Here is a 21,727-nt window from a genome sequence, read left to right as displayed (position 1 = left end):
TATTATTGACTGTATGTTTGTTTTGCTCCATGTGTAACTCTGTGTCGTTGTATGTGTCGAACTGCTTTGCTTTATCTTGGCCAGGTCGCAATTGTAAATGAGAACTTGTTCTCAACTTACCTACCTGGTTAAATAAAGGTGAAATAAATAAATAAATAAAATAAATCAGTAAATTTGAGTTTTCTGCACAATTTTTCCCCTCATAAAACATTGATTTGGAATAATAGAGTTATTAAAATGATCAGGAAATCCATTTTCAAAGGCCTTTGGTTTGACAAGGGTATTAATTTTGTGCGTGTCTGTGGTGGGGGCGGTTCGCCTGGTGTTTTAGTATTTTATTTTTTCATTGTATTCACAGGATTGTCCCTGTATAGATGTGTATTATTGTTATTATTGTTGCAATACATTAAAATAAATAAAAATCTAGCGAGTTGGCCTGGCGCAATGCGCATGTTCAGCGTGCTGACGTCAGTCACCGGATTCTTTCCTACTACTAGCTAGTTGACTGGCCGAACGGGTTGTTCGTGTTAGCCGTACTGTTCTGCAGAAACAGAGATGGAGTGTTGACGCTTGCTGCGTTTAAAACCAAATCAAGTCATTCATATAGGAAGACACGCGTTAATATTTGCGTCGAGAACCCAATAAGATGGTAAGTATTGTCGGCGATAGTATCGCCATAAAAATAGTTGACTAGCTAAAGCTAACCTGCTAGCAAAGTGTATGGTTTCAGGAAGCAGTGTAAACCAAGCCGGTTGACCAACTGACAGTTGAACTGTGTTAACTAGTTAGCAATCTAAAGTGGTTAATGCTAAAATACAGGTAACTGCTTGCTGATAGACCGGCTGTACATTCGAATTGTATCTAATATAAATTCTAACTTCGCCAGCAAGCTGTAAGCTCATTCGTTAGCAAGTTAGCTTCGAGGCTTCAAACTAACCTTTGATATTTGTTTAGCCAAATAACATAGTGATTAGACCATTGTCATTGGATTAGACAAACATCTATCTAGATACCTGCAATGATACTAATGAACAATGTGTTTTGATTTAAATGTGCAGCTAACTATTCAGGCACTAGTTTCTCTGTTGCGGACCTGTTTGTCAGTCAGTTAGGCTAATTACCTATTGTATTGCTGCCCTGATACCTTTTATTGTACAAGTGTGGACAGAATGATGAACTGTTGACTGTTAGACCATGTCGCACCTTTGTCAACTTGATAAACACTCCTTTCATCAGTACACTCCAATACAAATGGGAAATGCTGTCTCCATGTCACCAGTATCCTACTACAGGACATAACACCCCTTCCGTGTCTCTTCTCTCTGTCAGATTTATACTAGAGAGAAAGCACTGAGCAGGTTTGACTGTAAGTAAAGTGGAACTAGCATAGCCCAAGTAGTCTGTATTATTGATTGGTGTGAGTAGTTTGTACTAGAGCTGGGACGATGAACCAAAAATGATCGACACCAACCAAACACTTATCTTGAACATTTTGCTAATATCGTTATGATAAATAACCTATAGGGCTCTACTAGAGAAATGTAAAGTTTGAAATGAAATAAGTTTGCTACAATGGGACAATTGATGGGACAATTGAGAGCTATAACAGTAACACTTTTAATGGGTAATGTAAAAAAGACTTACATATTGTGATTAACTTAATGTTCAAATTATCGTGATAATTCATTTATAGTGGATTTTTGTCTATCACCCAGCTCTAGTTTGTACGGTTCGTCTAGTTCTGTGTATTTAACCTCTGGTCCCTAACATCATGTGTAGCTCAGCTTTGCTTCTGTGTTTTTCGTGGTAACTAACTATCCGTAGTGCCAGTCTGTTTGTGCCATCATGGCAACTCCTTGTTTGGCACTAAGTGACAAGGAGTTGCCATGATGGCACAGAGAGACTGGCACTCTGGCTACTTTTTTTATTTTTTTATTTAATCCTTATATTACCAGGTAAGTTGACTGAGAATACGTTCTCATTTACAGCAACGACCTGCGGAATAGTTACAGGGGAGATGATACTAACTACTGATGTACTCTGTATAGCTTTCAATCTAATATTGTGTTTGCTTTAGCCTCAGTTGAACTTTTAATGATCCCTACAGTTGCTGTCAATAATATTTGATTACTAAACTAACTAATATTTATGGTTGTCTGGTCATTTCTTCTTGAAGAGTGATGGGTCTCTGAGTTCTAATTGTGTTTTACATGGACATATTGTACACAGAAGAGCTCTGTCAAGTCTGTTGGCTAAATTGAATTTTAGCCTGGTTCCCGATCTGTTTGCGCTGTCTTGCAAACTCATAGATGGTCATTGTGCCAAATGCGACAACGACCATAGGATATCTGGGCCCAGGCTACAATACTGTGGGTCCATTGACAGACTTATGACTGCTGCTGCAACATCACATCATATTTTAGGATCTGACACAGATGAGACTAAGAACAGTCCCAAAGAGAATTCTATTCTTGTACACAACATGGCCGCTTCTACCGCATCACATGCCTCTCTCGCTCTGTAGTGTCTCTGAGGACACACTGTTTAGTTCTCACATCTTCACTGTTCTTTCTTGTTTTCTCTCTCTTTTTCTCACTCACACACACACGCAGGCAGGCATTATGCACTACGCACATATGCTTATGGAGTAATTTTAGAAGGTGACTTTCACATATGATAATGTTGTAGGCAGGCTGTTAGAGTTGAGAATGAGATCCGGGCCAGAGTTAATGAGAATGGTTGGTGTGAGTTGGGCCATATGCTACCGGGGTTAATGTTTGTGCTACAGTAGTATCGAGGAGATTGACGCTCCATCAGGCCACATGGTGCCAGGGAGTTCCAGTGTTCTATAGCAATCTCTGCTACTGAACAGTTGTTCCTCCGCAATATTAACTCTGTGGGCATACAGTAGACCAGTGGTTCCCAGCCTTTTTGTAGTCCCGTACCCCTTCAAACATTCAACCTCCAGCTGTGTACTCCTTCTAGCACCAGGGTTAGTGCACTCTCAAATGTTGTACCCCTTCTAGCACCAGGATTAGTGCACTCTCAAATGTTGTACCCCTTCTAGCACCAGGATTAGTGCACTCTCAAATGTTGTTTTTTTGCCATCTTTGTAAACCTGCCACACACACTAATCAATACATTTTATTAAACATAAGAATGAGTGAGTATTTGTCACAACCCGGCTCGTGGGAAGTGACAGAGCTCTTATAGGACCAGGGCACAAATAATAATAATCAATAATTTTGCTCTTTATTTTAGAGGTCGACAGATTATAATTTTTCAACGCCGATACCGATTATTGGAGGACCAAAAAAGCCGATACCGATTAATAGGCCTATTTCTTTTATTTGTAATAATGACAATTACAACAATACTGAATGAACACTTATTTTAACTTAATATATAATACATCAATAAAATCAATTTAGCCTCAAATAAATAATGAAACATGTTCAATTTGGTTTAAATAATGCAAAAACAAAGTGTTGGAGAAGAAAGTAAAAGTGCAATATGTGCCATGTAAGAAAGCTAATGTTTAAGTTCCTTACTCAGAACATGAGAACATATGAAAGCTGGTGGTTCCTTTTAACATGAGTCTTCAATATTCCCAGGTAAGAAGTTTTAGGTTGTTGTTATTATAGGACTATTTCCCTCTATACTAGAGGTCAACCGATTAATCGGAATGGCCGATTTAATTGGGGCCGATTTCAAGTTTTCATAACAATCGGAAATTGGTATATTTGGGCGCCAATGTTTTTTTTTATGTATTTTTTTACAACTTTATTTAACTAGGCAAGTCAGTTAAGAACACATTCTTATTTTCAATGACGGCCTAGGAACGTTCTGCCTCGTTCAGGAGCAGAACGACAGATTTTTACCTTGTCAGCTCGGGGGATCCAATCTTGCAACCGTACAGTTAACTAGTCCAACACTAACTACCTGACTGTCATTGATTGCTCCAATGTTCACTTAACCATAAACATCAATGCCTTTCTTAAAATCAATACACAGAAGTATATATTTTTAAACCTGCATATTTAGCTAAAATAAATCCAGGTTAGCAGGCATTGCAACCAGAGTCAATATATATGCAACAGTTTGGGCCACATGGCTCTTTGCGAACTATTTTGCCAGAATTTTGCGTAATTATGACATAACATTGAAGGTTGTGCAATGTAACAAGAATATTTAGACTTATGGATGCCACCCGTTAGATAAAATACGGAACGGAATGAACGTTTTGCTTTCGAGGTGATAGTTTCCGGATTTGACCGAAGGCCCGTATTTCTGTGTGTTTGTTATAGTTAAGTCTATGATTTTATAGAGCAGTCTGGCTGAGGGGTGGTAGGCAGCAGCAGGCTCATAATAGTCAAAGGTAGATGGTTTAGAGAGAAATAGTCGACGCGTTATAATTCCTGTAATAACTTGCTGCTGAACTTGAAAGGGGTTCCTTCGTTATTTTACCGTTCATGTCTTCCATAGAGAATGTCTTGCCGACATGAAACACAGACCTTATTTTAAGTGAATCTAAAAATATTCAATGGAATAAATGAATGAAGGAACCGCTTTTCAGATTTTACTAGGTGTCATGGGAATTATGACTAGCACTTTGGTAGTCAATTCTTACCATGTCCATTATTAAAATAGGATTTCCTGCATATAGTAATTACAGTTTTTGTTTTCAACATTCATCACAGGTAACCTGAACTCTTATTTTGATTCAAACAGTTGAGAGTATTTGTCTCCTAAGCAGACTCTTCAGCATCATTGACACTTCAGAGCTGTGTTTGTGTTCTAAAACTTCTTAACTGGGAATATTGAAGACCATGAAGGCTGGTGGTTCATTTTAACATATGTTCTCATGTTATTTGAGACTAAATTGATTTTATTTATGTATTATATTAAGTTAAAGTAAGTGTTACATTGTTCATTCAGTATTGTTGCAATTGTCATTATAACAAAAGTGTGTATGTATACTTTTTTTTTTTTTTAAATCGGCATCTGCTTTTTTTGTCCTCCAATAATCGGTATCGGCATTGAAAAATCAGAATCGGTCGATCTCTACTCTATACCATTTGTATTTCATTAACCTTTGACTATTGGATGTTCTTATAGGCACTTTAGTATTGCCAGTGTAACAGTGTAGCTTCCGTGCTCCCTGGGCTCGAACCAGGAACACAAGGGATCCCCCGGGCTGACATGGTTAAAATCTGTCGCTCTGCCCCTGAACGAGGCAGTTAACCCACCGTTCCTAGGCCGTCATTGAAAATAATGTGTTCTTAACTTACTTGCCTCGTTAAATAAAGATTAAATAAAGGTGTAAAAAAATCGGTGTCCAATAATACCGATTTCCGATTGTCATGAAATATTGAAATCTGCCATAATTAATCGGCCATTCCAATTAATCGGCCGACCTTTACTTTATTTAGCCATCTTACATATAAAACCTTATTTGTTCGTCAAAAATGGTGAATAACTCACCACAGGTTAATGAGAAGGGTGTGCTTGAAAGGATGCACATAACTCTGCAATGTTGGGTTGTATTGGAGAGTCTGTCTTAAATCATTTTCCACACACAGTCTGTGCCTGTGTTTAGTTTTCATGCTAATGAGGGCTGAGAATCCACTCTCACATACAGTTGAAGTTTACATACACCTTAGCAAAATACATTTCAACTCAGTTTTTCACAATTCCTGACATTTAATCCCAGTAAAAATTCCCTGTTTTAGGTCAGTTAGGATCACTACTTAATTTTAAGAATGTGAAATGTCAGAATAATATTAGAGAATTATTTATTTCAGCTTTTATTTCTTTCATCACATTCCCAGTGGGTCAGAAGTTTACATATGCTCAATTAGTATTTGGTAGCATTGCCTTTAAATTGTTTAACTTGGGTCAAACGTATCGGGTAGCCTTCCACAAGCTTCCCACAATAAGTTGGGGGAATTTTGGCCCATTCCTCCTGACAGAGCTGGTGTAACTGAGTCAGGTTTGTAGGCATCCTTGCTCACACATACTTTTTCAGTTCTGCCCACAAATCTTCTATAGGATTGAGGTCAGGGCTTTGTGATGGCCACTCCAATACCTTGACTTTGTTGTCCTTAAGCCAGTTTGCCAAGACTTTGGAAGTATGCTTGGGGTCGTTGTCCATTTGGAAGACCCATTTGCGACCAAGCTTTAACCTCCTGACTGATGTCTTGAGATGGTGCTTCAATATATCCACATAATTTTCCTCCCTCATGAATCCATCTACTTTGTGAAGTGCACCAGTCCCCCCTGCAGCAAAGCACCCCCACAACATGATGCTGCCACCCCTGTGCTTCACGGTTGGGATAGTGTTCTTCGGCTTGCAAGCCTCCCCATATTTCCTCCAAACATAACAATGGTTATTATGGCCAAACAGTTCTATTTTTGTTTCATCAGACCAGAGGACATTTCTTCAAAAAGTACAATCTTTGTCCCCATGTGCAGTTGCAAACCGTAGTCTGCCTTTTTTTATGGCGGTTTTGGAGCAGTGGCTTCTTCCTTGCTGAGGGGCCATTCAGGTTATGTCGATATAGGACTTGTGTTACTGTGGATATAGATGCTTTTGTACCTGTTTCCTCCAGCCTCTTCACAAGGTCCTTTGCTGTTGTTCTGGGATTGATTTGCACTTTTCGCACCAAAGTACGTTAATCTCTAGAAGACAAAACGCGTCTTCTTCCTGAGCGGTATGACGGCTACGTGGTCCCATGGCGTTTATACTTGCTACTATTGTTTATACAGATGAATGTGGTACCTTCAGGCATTTAGACATAGCTCCCAAGGATGAACCAGTCTTGTGGAGGTCTACAATTATTTTTCTTCTTGGGTCTTGGCTGATTTCTTTTGCTTTCTCATGATGTCAAGCAAAGAGGCACTGAGTTTGAAGGTAGGCCTTGAAATACATCCACAGGTACACCTCCAATTGACATAATTAATCAGAAGCTTCTGAAGCCATGGCATCATTTTCTGGAATTTTCCAAGCTGTTTAAAGGCACAGTCAACTTAGTGGATGTAGACGTCTGACCCACTGGAATTGTGTTATTGAAATAATCTGTAAACCGTTTTTGGAAAAATTACTTGTCATGCACAAAGTGGATATCCTAGGCCAGTCGTGTGAGAAACCCGTCTGACTGCTTGCATGATGACAAGTGAAAATGATGGTCAGTAAAGTACTTTAAGCTTGTCTCTCAATTAAGAAAACATCAATACTTTGCCCCTTGATAACCAGTGCACTTGTGTATGTTGTAAAAGCGTTACATGGTCGCTGCCCATATCATTGCACAATGCAGAAAATACACCAGAGTTCAGAGGCCTTGCTTTAACAAAGTTAACAATTTTCACTGTAGTGTCCAAACATCTTTCAAGCTGTAAGACATTCCCTTGGCAGCAAGAGCCTCTTGTGGACCCAAGAGCCTCTGGGTGGATGCTGCAGTGGACCCAAGAGCCTCTGGGTGGATGCTGCAGTGGACCCAAGAGCCTCTGGGTGGATGCTGCAGTGGACCCAAGAGCCTCTGGGTGGATGCTGCAGTGGACCCAAGTAGCGTCGGGAGCAACTGCTTGCATGCGCGTTACCACTCCACTATGTTTCCCTGTCATGGCTTTTGTGCCATCAGTACAGATACCAACACATCTTGACCAGCAAAGTACATTTGATGTCACAAAGCTGTCCACTACTTTAAAAATATCCTCTCCTGTTGTCCTGGTTTCCAGTGGTTTGCAGAAGAGGATGTCTTCCTTAATTGACCCCCCATGAACGTAACGGACATAGACCAGGAGCTGTGCCAGGAGCTGTGCCAGGCCCTGTTGACTCATCCAGCTGTAACGCATAGAATTCACTGACTTGTATGTGAAGCAGTAATTGTCTCCTGCCATGTCGCTGTACGTCGTGAAACAGTGTTTGATGAAGACATTGTTTGTATAGTTGTTGTTGTTTTTTTGGGGGGGGGGGGCTATTCCGTGGCAGCAGCAATAATTAATTCCTCTACAATAGTATGGGGCTTGCCTGTCCAAGCCACTTGGTAGCTCACCATATAAGACTCTTCTAGACCCTTCTTATTAATGGTATCTGTTGCTTTTATACATGTCTTGCTACCCGAAAGTCATCTTTATTCTCGCTCAAACTCCCGTGGCTTATTTTTCAAATTGTCATGTTTCGTTTCTAAATTTCTGTGCAAGAGTGAAGGTTTCCCGTGAGAGAGTAACGGTTAATGTGATTGGGTGTGATATTTGACTAGGCTTCCTGTATTTGACATTGTTTTTATTTAGCTGAATACTAGATGGTTTAATTACATTTTTGGCAGTGAAACGAGGCTACTCAGGCGAGAGGGGTGGGGGAACCTCACCCAAATGTATAGCCCCATTGGAAAATATAAATGTACTGTTTGAAAATGGGAAGGGGAAAAATAAATAAATATATGATTTCTTAAACTGATTTTTTTTTTAATCACATTTTTATTTGGCGTACCCCTGACAGCATTACTCCAGTTTAGAAATACCTGCAGTAGACTCCTGTGGAAATGTTTTGAAAAAATAATGCACTTGAGTCATGAGGTACGGGCTCTCTGTCTTCCTCTCTCTCTTCCTCCATCGGTTTTCCTCATCTGTCTTCTGCTCTCTCCCTCCCACCTTGCTCTCTCCCTCATTTCTTCCTCCCTCTCCCGCCCACCTTGCTCTCTGTCTTCCTCTCTCTCTCCCTCATTTCTTCCTCTCCCTCCCTCCCACTGTGCTCTTCCATCGTCCCAGTGCAGGCTGTTAATGTATCAGACTCACTGTGTGTGGTGTGTGTGTGTCCAGTATTGATCCAACAACTGAATATTTATCTTTATTATGCCTAGATCTCCCTTCTGGTAGCCTCTGTCTATCATACCCCCTGCTTCCTCCTCCATACCCCCTGCTTCCTCCTCCATACCCCCTGCTTCCTCCTCCATACCCCCTGCTTCCTCCTCCATACCCCCTGCTTCCTCCTCCATACCCCCTGCTTCCTCCTCCATACCCCCTGCTTCCTCCTCCATACCCCCTGCTTCCTCCTCCATACCCCCTGCTTCCTCCTCCATACCCCCTGCTTCCTCCTCCATACCCCCTGCTTCCTCCTCCATACCCCCTGCTTCCTCCTCCATACCCCCTGCTTCCTCCTCCATACCCCCTGCTTCCTCCTCCATGCCCCCTGCTTCCTCCTCCATACCCCCTGCTTCCTCCTCCATGCCCCCTGGTTTCCCAGACACAGATTAAACCTAGTCTTGGACAACCAATATATTTCAGTGTCTCGCTATCTCCTCCCCCTGTATAGATGCGTTTCATGCTGCTGTTCAGTCGGCAGGGGAAGCTGCGTCTCCAGAAGTGGTACACTGCCACGGCTGAGAGGGACAAGAAGAAGATGGTCAGGGAACTGATGCAGGTGGTCCTGGCCCGCAAACCCAAAATGAGCAGCTTCCTGGAGTGGAGGGACCTCAAGATCGTCTACAAGAGGTACTGGAATATCTCTGTCTCTCTGTCTCTCTGTCTCAACACACACAGTAGATATACATTCATAATATTCATGACATAATCACCTCCTACATGTATAGTACCACATCCTACACTTCCCTAAAAGGACAGGCTGTTTGTTGTATACCCACGTTTTCATGGTTGTGTGGAACAGCAGGTAGGCGCTATGCACTGTTCACACACACACTTAAGCTTGTGCTCCATGGGCTGCTATCTGTGAGCTATATGTGCATTAGTATCTGAAATGGTGCATACTCACTTTCTCTAGGGGGCCTCTGGAAAGTGTTAATTGTGGAATGAGCTTCTGAAATGGCAACTGTCTATGAAAATGAGTTGTCATGGTTGGAATGATGAGTCAACCAGTGACTCAGTGTTTGGTGTTACGTTCTAATCATTCTCCCCCATCAAAACATCTGGCCCCACTTTACTGGTAATAATTGCCATTCAAATGTGTTTCCAGGGGGATGTTAATAATTGCCCTTAAAACGTGGTTCCGGGGGGGGGGTGGATTAAAAGAGACAGAATGTCACCTCGTGATATGACTGTGTGTGATCACAGTGAATCGTCCAGGCTCCAGGCTGTCTTTCAGGCATGTGTATTGTTTTCTCCCAACACTGATGTCTCACAGCGGACAGCGTTTTCGATTGCACAGTGTGTTTCAATATAGCGGATACTCTGTGATTCTGTTATAACACTGATTCCACCACTCATGCAGAAGGCATCCACACACAGCACTCTGGGTTAAAGCTGCCCATAAGATCCCACAGTAGCTTAGAGGTTAGACACACCGAGACCTGACGGGTCGATAGGTGCTTATCACAGTAGTAGGCCGTTCCTTCTTTTACTAGAACAAAGAACGTGCCTGTCAGTGGTCGACAATTTAACTGAGCCAATTGGAGAGCCCGGACTAACTTAAATTAATGATAGTATGCTGCTTCATTGTTTTTCTAAAGCAAGTCTTTACGTCCTTTACATTTTAGCTTAGGAGTTTTGCGCACAAATCTTTTTTTTGTTAGGTTTGATAATGTGCACTTGCAAGAACAAATCCTTTGCTTTAATGATAATGTTGATACGAGCCAGATGGCCCACAACAAGGACTTACTACACATTTTAGCTAGCTATCAACATTAGCGCAGCTTGCTAGTTAGCCAACATTAGCTAACTACATATTTAGAAGTGGGCATAAGCCAAACAGCGTTGCTTTCTTAAGCTATCTAGGCAGACGGCAAATGATTTGAGTGAACAAAACATTTACTGCCGACAATGGACAGATGTACTAAATATCTCTCGGCCGTCAGTATCCTTGGTGTGTGATTGTGATGCTTTGACGCTCAGTGATTCTGTCGAAGCGTCTAATCATTGTGCGCTGCAGTCGTGCAGTACCTGTTTCTGGCCAGGGGAGGGAGCCAACGAGCTGACTTCTCTAATGCTTTAACACAGAGATGCACACACTATGGTGTATAAGACTGGCACATGCCATTTTGAATATCACACCCCTTGAATTGTCTGACTACACTGCATAGACTTGAGTCATTAAAGAGGCAATCTGCATTCCAACAATAACAAAGAGCCACCTGCCACTGCTTTGGTAGAAAGGCTGAGGGTTTAGCTGCTACACTGCATAGATTGGCATTGTTAACAGCAGCATATCAAGATTCTCTTTCAGTAGTTCTTAGTTTTCCTGGGTTACGGACTGGACTGGCGCTCCAGAGATTCCCCCAGGACCTTTTATTCTCAGCTAAACCTAGGTTTGCAAAATTCTGTTAACTTTCACCTGAATTCCCAGGTTTTCCAGAAGTCCTGGTTGGAGGGTTCTAGATTCCCCGGTTATTCCCTCATGCGGAACACCTTAGTTAACCTCAACGATTAAAGTGTGGGTGTGTTGATCTTCAATAACACAACAGGTGTGTGTGTGTGTCAGGTATGCCAGTCTGTATTTCTGCTGTGCGGTGGAAGAGCAGGACAACGAGCTCATTACTCTGGAGGTCATCCACCGCTTCGTAGAGCTGCTGGATAAGTACTTCGGCAGTGTGAGTCATTCCAGCTCTCTCTCTCAACCCTCACGCTGTTTCTCCACCCTCTCTTTTGCTCTCTCACTCCTACTCTATATTTTTATCACTCTATTTTCCTATTCTTTCTTCTCTCTCTTTCTCATCCCTCACTCTCCTTCACCATCTTTTATTCTATTGCCGACTCTCTCATCCCCCTCTCCTGTAGCCAACCCTCTCGCTTTTTTTGTTCACTCCTGTGGCCAAATGTCTCTCCTGGCTCTGTGCCCCTCTCCTGGCTCTGTGCCCCTCTCCTGGCTCTGTGCCCCTCTCCTGGCTCTGTGCCCCTCTCCTGGCTCTGTGCCCCTCTCCTGGCTCTGTGCCCCTCTCCTGGCTCTGTGCCCCTCTCCTCGCTCTGTGCCCCTCTCCTCGCTCTGTGCCCCTCTCCTCGCTCTGTGCCCCTCCCCCTCAATCTACAAATAATACCACATAATGATAAATCAAAACAGGTTTCTCAAATATTTTAAATTTATTCCACAAAAAAAATGGAAATATCACATTTATATAAGTATCCAGACCCTTTACTCAGTACTTGGTTGAAGTGCCTTTTGCAGTGATTACAGACTTGAGTTTTATTGCGTATGACGCTGCAAGTTTGGAGAACACTATTTGGGGAGTTTGCCCCATTCTTCTCTGCAGATCCTCTCCAGCTCTACCATGTTGGATGGGGAGCGTCACTGCTCAGCTATTTTCAGGTGTGTCCAGAGCTGTTCAATCGAGTTCAAGTCCTGGCTCTGGTAGGCCCACTCAAGGACATTCAGAGACTTGTCCTGATGCCACTCCTGCGTTGTCTTGGCTGTGTGCTTAGGGTCGTTGTCCTGTTTTGAAGGTGAACTTTCACCTCCATCTGAGTTCCTGAGTGCTCTGGGCAGGTTTTTATCAAGGAACTCTGTACTTTGCTCTGTTTCTTTGCCTCGATCCTGACTAGTCTCCCAGTACCTGCTGCTGAAAAACATCCCCACATCATGATGCTGCCACCACCATGCTTCACTGTAAGGATGGTGCCAGGTTTCCTCCAGACTTGACGCTTGACATTCAGGCCAAAAAGTTCAATCTTGGTTTCATCAGACCTGAGAATCTTGTTTTTCATGGTCAGTCATTTCGGTGCCTTTTGACAAACTCCAAGTGGGTTGTCATCTGCCTTTTACTGTCGAGTGGCTTCTGTCTGGCCACTCTACCATAAAGAACTGATTGGTGGAGCGCTGCAGAGATGGTTGTCCTTCTGGAAGGTTCTCCCATCTCCACAGAGGAACTCTAGAGCTCTGTCAGTGACCTCCCTGACCATGGCCATTCTCCCCCGATTATTCAGTTTGGCAGAGTGGCCAGCTCTGGGAAGGTTCCAAACTTCTTCCATTTAAAGATGAGGAAGCCACTGTGTTCTTGGGAACCTTCAATGTTGCAGACATTTGTTGGTACCCTTCCCTAGATCTGTGCCTCGACATAATCCCGTCTCTGTGCTCTACGGACAATTTCTTCGACCTCATGGCTTGGTTTTTGCTCTGACATGCACTGTCAACTGTGGGAATTTATATAGACAGGTGTGTGCCTTTCCAAATCATGTCCAATCAGTTTAATTGGACTCCAAGTTGTAGAAACATCTCAAGGATGATCAATGAAGACAGGATGCACCTGAGCTCAATTTCGAGTCTCATAGCAAAGGGTCTGAATATGTATGTAAATAAGGTATTTCTGTTTTTATTCGTAATAAATTTGCAAACATTTCTAAATCTGTTTTTGCTTTATCATTATGGGGTATTGTGTGTAGATTGCTGAGGATTTTTATTTAATCCATTTTAGAATAAGGCTGTAACGTAACAAAAATGTGGGAAAGAGTTGAGGGGTCTGAACTTTCTGAACGGACTGTATGGTCACCATCCCTCTCTTAAACCCTCTGTCCCCTCAAATTCTGTGTTTTTATGTGAGTGTACTTAGTAAGTAAAGGTGATTCTGATTCCTCCCTGCGTGTGTGTGTGTGTGTGTGTGTGTGTGTGTGTGTGTGTGTGTGTGTGTGTGTGTGTGTGCGCGCCCTGGCAGGTGTGTGAGCTGGACATTATCTTTAACTTTGAGAAGGCCTACTTTATACTGGATGAGTTTCTGATCGGGGGAGAGATCCAGGACACGTCCAAGAAGAGTGTACTTAAGGCCATCGAACAGGCCGACCTACTGCAGGAGGTACACACACACACCACAGGAGGAAGAAGTGATCTCTCTTATTAAAAATAATGTGAAACTCCAGCTAACTAGTGTTATTCATACTTCAAACTATTGAATGGCTGTTTTTAACCAACGTTTGGGTCTCACTCGACCTCAATAGGTGTATTTTGGAGTTCTCCCTACCATACTTGCTAGGACTCTACCTTAGAATGAATGATCTATGTTTTTTGTGTTGTACGGTGGTGGTAATCATTATCCTGTCAGAGCATCTGTTCCCCACAGAGATACTGCTGAATTACAAGAGGGGATGAGGTCATAGACCCTCATAATGTAATAATGTACATTCTAGACTTGTAATGCTATGCTGTTCCCCTTCTCTCTATCTCCCCCTACAGGAGGATGAAACTCCCAGGAGTGTTCTAGAGGAGATGGGTCTGGCATAGTGACAGCAGGGTACTCTGCTCACAACACTTTATCAGGCTACAGACAAAGACTCTTTGGGTTCCAGGTGCAGGGGGAGGAAAGGGGGGTTGTGATGTGGGTGTGTATGGGGAGGGGGGAAATGGAGGGGTTTGGGTTAAGCGGGGATGTCCGATGAGATTCACACCTTTGACGTTCTGGTATTACTGAATTCAAAGCATTGCTGACATTAATTGTATATTATCATGATGGTTTAAGGTTGCAAAATGAACTTTCCCAAAATTCTCAAGTTTTCCAGAAATCCTGTCTGATTCCTGTGGTTATACAACTATTTTAGGGTAACCTGGGAATTTTTGGGAAGTTACCGGAATATTGCAACCGTAATGTATATTAGCTCTGTGAAAATCATTCCACTTTTGGCTGGAAGATTTATCTATTACTACTGTAATGTAACCCAGGTTTGGGTTCAAATAGTATCTGAAAATCCTTCAAGTACTTCCAGCGTTTGCTTTGGCCTGCCTGGAGACCATTCTATTGGTTCCATTGTGCCAGGAAGCTCAATGAAGCTTGGCTTTAAGTATTTGAAATCGTTTTAGAACCCAGGTCTGATTTGACCTTTGACATTTCCCTCAAAAGAGGCAGGTCAGAACACATCTCAATCCTTTTTATAGCTGGGGATGCAATTAAACATCAAAACATCACTGAACAGATTACTTTTGATCAGACTAGGGTTGCGTTGCCAAATGGCAACCTATTCCCTATATATAGTGCATATGGGCTCTGGTCAAAAGTAGGGCACTACATAGGGAATAGGGTGCCATTTGGGGGACATGAATTTGCTTTTAAGTAAATGGCTGTTTTAAAATGTTTTGTATATGGACCACATGTTATGAGATTATTATTAATAATAGTAATATAATACGTTTGCTGTTTTTAAGGGAACACATTGATTGTCTGCGTTGGTGAGCTTTGTTGAACCTATAGTAGGATCTTGTCAGGGAACAAAAAGAAGTAACCTTGACATTCATATAAAGAGGAAGGGAAACACTCTGAAAATGATTCTACCCAAAATTCCAGTTCCAACCAGAGTTCCTTTAGAATTCTAGTTCTGTGTTCTATTCCGGAACTGTTTCAGACCATCTCTCTGTCTTGCTCTCTCTCGCCCAGGCTTTCTTGTGTTGAGCAACTAACCTATGGAGAAGTCTGTGCCGTTTTAGCACTTGTGTGGATGTGCTAACATGAATGTGTTTAAAGGGTGCAACGTGATGGTATGATGATGATGATGATGAGTCAACTTAGTTAAAACGAACACAGGGCAAAAAATAGTGTCCGTTTTGTTTTTGAGCTGCAATGTATAAAAATGGGAACTACTTTAAGATGTATGTGACTTGTTTTGAGAAATACACCAAAAAAAATGGACCTAGCTACCATTCCTACACACACACACACACACACACACACACACACACACACACACACACACTAAATGCAGTACTATACCACATGGCAGATAATTTCTCCCCAATTCCCGCCTCTGGAATACCTACTTTCCAAAGAGTACTCATGTGTTTGTCAGCCACAAGAGGGAAGAAACTGCAACTCGTGGAGTTTAGCTTCAGACTATAAATGTGTGTTCTTGTAACCAGACTTTAGCCCTTTGCTTTTAACAAGGTACGTTCCAACCTTCATACCAACATACTACTTGCTAGTGTGCATTGCCAAATACGTTGCTTCACTCCCAAGTAGTAGCAATACATAGGCTGTGTTCCAATATCCACGCTGGCATACCACTTAGAATTCATGCCCAATATATTACTTACCTACTTACCCAATCCTCTTTGTGTCTGGGGTGACGTAAGGCTTCGAGGAGAGAGCACCAGAGAGAGCACCAGAGCACCAGTGCTTCCGGTCTGCAGCGTTCATGGTGAGGATGGATTAGATCAAGTCATACTCAATCTTCTTTTCAATCCTCCATCTCATCTGCCCTATATAGTGTTCTGTTCAAAGTGGGATGAAGTGATCTGAGCAATGGGACAGAGCTTCTTAGTGGTCTAGTGTGGATTATTGGAACTGCACCTGAAATTGGAAGATATTTTGAGTAGTGTTGAGGTTTTTCAGGGACTCTGGTGTTTAATTCCTTTTGTAATCCAGCATTAGGGGTAGGAAGTCTGATAAATAACTACTGAACTACGGTCCAGTCATGGTGCCCTCTTCCCTGAATTTGTTTATTTAACTAGGAAAGTCAGTTAACAAATTCTTATTTGCAATGACTATTTCCAATGGGTTTCAGACAGGGAATCATGTGGCAATGTAATTTTATAATGACAATAAAATCACATTTTAAAAGTATCCTATTTGTGCCTTCTGAATTGTTTAAATGTTTTACCTACCTTAGTTGAATGTACTGACAGTAAGTCGGCCTGGATAAGAGCGTCTGCCCTTATTTTAAATGTCAAATGTAGCTAGTAATAGTTTGTTAAATCATTTTGTGTTAACTACAGAATGCCCATGCATGTTTTTAATGGGTTCCGATAGTAGGAAGTGCCAGTCTATAGACTTTAATACACAGCAACCAGTTGCTGTAGCTGTTGTTTTGAAATTCAAGACGTTTCATGTGTCGGAAGCTGTTTTGTGGGAGATAAGGGAGTGTTTTTGTGTCGACATATGTTAGAAAGTGGATGCATGTGTTAGTGGGAAATGTCAGTCTCCTATAGGTGTAAATGCATACCTGTTGATGTAGCTACTGTTTTAAATTCTGAGAGAATCCAAAGCCAAGCTGTTTGTGTAAGATAGGGAGAGAGAAAGAAAGGGGGAAGAGAGATGGGGCCTCTAAGTGTATGAGTCACCGTTCTTTTGTGACCGTGTTGGAGTGAAGCTCAGCCTTGCCATACAGCGGAGAGAGACACGAGTCCGAGGGAGATGGAGGGATGAGATAAAGGAGGACAGTCGGTCTGTAAATAAGAGCAGAGAATAGGAGTACAGGGAGTGCAGGTAGATTTATTCAGGCAATACCGAACCCACCATAAACTACTCAATGTTTTCAGAGCTGTCACAAAGTATCGAGGATGAATTGGGCATTCAGGGCATCATGTTGGCACCAAACTGACATGGCCGTCTCAGAGCTACCATGGGGACGCAGCAGTAGCTCTGGGCTGACTAGCTGATGGAGATATGGGTCTACGCCAACATATCAATATTGATCTTGCAGGTATACAATGAACACACTTCCCTGGCATACTTCCTAAAATAGTACTAAATATGCCTAAATACATTTGGGACTTCAGTCCCTTGTCCCCTCCAACCGTCACATGGTCCTACTGGGCTCCCCCACAGCCAGATACCTCTAACCCTCACATGGTCCTACTGGGCTCCCACACAGCCAGATACCTCTCTAACCCTCACATGGTCCTACTGGGCTCCCCCACAGCCAGATACCTCTCTCTAACCCTCACATGGTACTACTTGGCTCCCACACAGCCAGATACCTCTCTCTAACCCTCACATGGTCCTACTGGGCTCCCACACAGCCAGATACCTCTCTCTAACCCTCACATGGTCCTACTTGGCTCCCACACAGCCAGATACCTCTCTCTAACCCTCACATGGTCCTACTGGGCTCCCACACAGCCAGATACCTCTCTCTAACCCTCACATGGTACTACTTGGCTCCCACACAGCCAGATACCTCTCTCTAACCCTCACATGGTACTACTTGGCTCCCCCACAGCCAGATACCTCTCTCTGACCCTCACATGGTCCTACCTGGCTCCCACACAGCCAGATACCTCTCTCTAATCCTCTGTATTGTTTCAGCAAGCCCACATTACAGTCACTGACAAAGGCTTGGCGAGAGCGCTAGTGAGGGAGAGAGAGGGGTGTGTGTGTCGGTTCCAAAGGTGTGGGTGGCTTAGTATCAGAGTAGGCAGGAAAGGGCTCTCAGATTTGCAATGGAAATACAGTACCCCCCCCCCCCCACACACACACACACACACACATGGGCTGATAATTTGAGGTCGTACTGCATTCCCACAGACTGTTCCTGCTATGATGTTGAGGTTGGTGAACCCCCCCCCCTCCTCCTGACCTCCCCTCCATCTTCCTCTTCTCATTTCCTCTCCTCCCTCACCTCTTTCGCAGATTCCCGCCCTCCCTCCATCCTTCTTTTCTAAATGGCAGTGATTAGCCCAAACCTTTTTTGAGAAAGCTATTATCCTTGGTGACGGTATGGGGCCCTGAAATAAACACAGACTGTTAAAATGCTGCTCCATTCTGTTTTCCTTCTGATTACATCCCAAACGGCACCCTATTCCCTACATAGTGCACTACTTTTACCTATGGGCCCTGGTCAAAAGTAGTGCACTCTAGCGGGAACTACATAGGGAACAGGGTGCCATTTGGGATGCACACCATCAATACATCATCAGTACACAGAGATGGAAAATGACTGGGAGTATATCAAATAATAATGCAGGTTGTTGGGTGCACCGTGTGTGTGTGTGTGTGTGTGTGTGTGTGTGAGAGAGAGAGAGGGACTGAAGGAGAAAAAAACATGAGAGCGAGAGAGGGAAAGAAATAGAGAGACGGGTCTGTTTTTGATTATGTGGGTGTGTATTCCATTTGTATGTATCATGTCCTAATATGGCCTGGCTGTAGCTGGTTATACCAGATGAACTATCTGTAGCTGGTTATACCAGATGAACTATCTGTAGCTGGTTATACCAGATGAACTATCTGTGGCTGGTTATACCAGATGAACTATCTGTAGCTGGTTATACCAGATGAACTATCTGTAGCTGGTTATACCAGATGAACTATCTGTAGCTGGTTATACCAGATGAACTATCTGTAGCTGGTTATACCAGATGAACTATCTGTGGCTGGTTATACCAGATGAACTATCTGTGGCTGGTTATACCAGATGAACTATCTGTGGCTGGTTATACCAGATGAACTATCTGTGGCAGATGAACTATCTGTGGCTGGTTATACCAGATGAACTATCTGTGGCTGGTTATACCAGATGAACTATCTTTGGCTGGTTATACCAGATGAACTATCTGTGGCTGGTTATACCAGATGAACTATCTGTGGCTGGTTATACCAGATGAACTATCTGTGGCTGGTTATACCAGATGAACTATCTGTGGCTGGTTGGACTGGACCAGATCTACTCTGTTACATTACAGCCAGGTCCAGCAAAAAATACTATTAAATACATAATACAAATACTGAGCGAAAAATTAGGAAATTCTATTTTATACTAATACAATTGTAAGAGGAAGAGATTTTGTTTAAGAAGTTATACCAAAAAAACATTTAAAAGATAGTGGTCAATTATCGGTGCCCCTGTTTTCATTACTCTAGCCCACTCTCCTTGCAAGGATAAGGACACTGCGCCTTTTACTAAAATATTTCATGAGATTGGAGACCACATTGGGAGGGATCTTAGACCATTCCTCCATACTGAATCTTTCCAGATCCTTGATCTCCTTCATATGCGCTTATGGACTGTCCTCTTTCATTCAAAATACAGGTTTTCAATGGGCTTCAAGTACAGGGACTGAGATGGCCGTTGCAAAATGTAGATTTTGTGGTACTGCGTAAGGTTCATGATGCCGTTGACCGTAACAAAGGCCCCAGGACCAGTGGATGCAACACAGCCCCATAAAATCAAAGATCCACCACTGTATTTTACCGTAGGTGTGAGGTTGTTTTCTGTATATGCTTCTGTTTTACAACGCTAAATCCACCACTGGAATGCGTGGCCAAAGAGCTCTGACCACCGCCACCTGGAGTTTGGTGAACGGCACTGGCAGTTCGGTTGGAACCGGCGCTATTGTCAGATGACGTGAGCTCTTTGGCCACGCACACCAGTGGACTGCAGTATGTATGTGTCTCTGTGTGAGTGTGTGCCTGACTGCGCATGCTGTGTGCACTTTGTGTGTGTGTGTGGCTGCCTGAGGGTTCTGCAGTGGTTCTGCATGAGGATGGAGGAGCGAAGGATGACTCACCCAGCAGAGGAGAGAAGGGAGGGATGGAGGACAGAGGGAGGACAGAGGGAGGGGGGGAGTCACATGACCAATGAATCACTGCTGCTATCCCTCCGTGAGCTGGCTGCAGTCATCAACCTCTCCTTTCCTCTCCTCCTTTCTCCTTATCTCCTTCCCTTCATCCTTCTCTGCTCTTTTCCTTTCTTCCCCCTCTTATCCCATCCCTCCCTCCCTTCTCCTGCTCTTCTCATCCCTCCTTCTCTCCAACCCGTTCTCCTCTCATCCCCCATCCCTCCCACCTTCCTCCGTCCATCTATCCTCTCTTCACTTTCATTCTCTCATTTATTTTTAATCGATCTCTTTATTTAGACTTGATATTCCTTTTGTTTGTTTCTGATAGTCATCGTTATTATTATTATTATCATTCTCTCTCTCACACACACAGAACCCCCCCCCCCCCCCCCCCCAGCATGAGTCTCCATCAGATTTCTTAGCTCCAGAAGGCTCCGGGGGGGCAACCCACCTGTTCAACAAGGGGGACACAGGCACTCGTTACTGGGATCAAAGCTCTGGGATCAAAGCCCTGTGCTCTGGATCTAAGCGTGGCAGGGATGCATGTTTGACCCTCCCCAGTAACAGTGGTAGGTCCCAGACATCGCAGCACCACCGCGGGGCTTTGTCGGTACATGTAGTCTGATATGACTTCTCCCTTCTCTCCTTCCAACTCTTTCTCCTCTCCCTCCCTTCTTCTGCTCGTGTGTGTGTGTGTGTGTATCCATTTCCCCAGTGAGCAGTGATCAACCTTTCCTCTGATCACCAATTTAACCTCTTAACAACTCCCTGAACACACACACACACACACACACACACACACACCAAGCCTTCTTCCTCGTCCTTTCCACTTCTTCCTCTCCTCTCTCTCCTTAGGGGAGCATGTTTTATCAAAACTACACAACCTTTCTTCATCCCTGTATCCCTCACTTCCGTCCTCCTCCCTCACATTCCACACTTCTTCCTTCACTCATCCCCCTTTCTCTTTCCACCCCCTTCTCCTTCCATCCCCCCCTTCTCCTTCCATTCCTCCCTTCTCCTTCCATCCCCCCTTCTGTTTCCATCCCCCTTCTCCTTCCATTCCTCCCTTCTCCTTCCATCACCCCCTTCTGTTTCCATCCGCCGGTATCTGGCTGTAAGTCTCAGGCAGGATGTGAGCTATACGTGTTATTATGAAGGAAAGAATGGCAGCTGTAGCTGAGTTGGCCTGTATACTGTACATTCTATGACAGCAGTAGCTGAATTGGCCTGTATACTGTACATTCTATGACAGCTGTAGCTGAGTTGGCCTGTATACTGTACATTCTATGACAGCAGTAGCTGAGTTGGCCTGTATACTGTACATTCTATGACAGCAGTAGATGAGTTGGCCTGTATACTGTACATTCTATGGCAGCAGTAGCTGAGTTGGCCTGTATACTGTACATTCTATGACAGCTGTAGCTGAGTTGGCCTGTATACTGTACATTCTATGACAGCTGTAGCTGAGTTGGCCTGTATACTGTACATTCTATGGCAGCAGTAGCTGAGTTGGCCTGTATACTGTACATTCTA

General features: G+C 43.3%; 1 protein-coding gene across 2 annotated transcripts; it reads left to right on the top strand.

The window, feature by feature from the left end:
• The first annotated feature begins 485 nt into the window (after positions 1-485).
• Positions 486-16,481, top strand: LOC135510345 (AP-1 complex subunit sigma-1A-like). Of its 2 annotated transcripts, XM_064931195.1 has the most exons (6): positions 486-649; positions 1,330-1,366; positions 9,314-9,492; positions 11,432-11,540; positions 13,593-13,730; positions 14,108-16,481. In XM_064931195.1, the coding sequence occupies exons 3-6, from the start codon at positions 9,314-9,316 to the stop codon at positions 14,153-14,155; spliced, it is 474 nt and encodes a 157-aa protein (XP_064787267.1). In that variant the 5' UTR covers positions 486-649; positions 1,330-1,366; the 3' UTR covers positions 14,156-16,481. The 2 variants fall into 2 exon arrangements, with proteins under 2 accessions (XP_064787267.1, XP_064787266.1); XM_064931194.1 differs by lacking the exon at positions 1,330-1,366.
• The last annotated feature ends 5,246 nt before the right edge of the window (positions 16,482-21,727 follow it).

Source organism: Oncorhynchus masou, chromosome 23 (assembly GCF_036934945.1).
Source record: "Oncorhynchus masou masou isolate Uvic2021 chromosome 23, UVic_Omas_1.1, whole genome shotgun sequence".
Classification (NCBI taxonomy): Eukaryota; Metazoa; Chordata; class Actinopteri; order Salmoniformes; family Salmonidae; genus Oncorhynchus; species Oncorhynchus masou.
The sequence above is the reverse complement of the archived record's forward strand: the minus strand, read 5'-3'. Positions and strand labels throughout refer to the sequence as shown.

Excerpts from the sequence above, each read along its gene's own strand:
- LOC135510345 (XM_064931194.1), top strand. Across the intron at positions 9,493-11,431 it reads CTCAAGATCGTCTACAAGAG|GTATGCCAGTCTGTATTTCT; the intron begins GTACTGGAATAT and ends TGTGTGTGTCAG. Across the intron at positions 11,541-13,592 it reads TGGATAAGTACTTCGGCAGT|GTGTGTGAGCTGGACATTAT; the intron begins GTGAGTCATTCC and ends GCGCCCTGGCAG.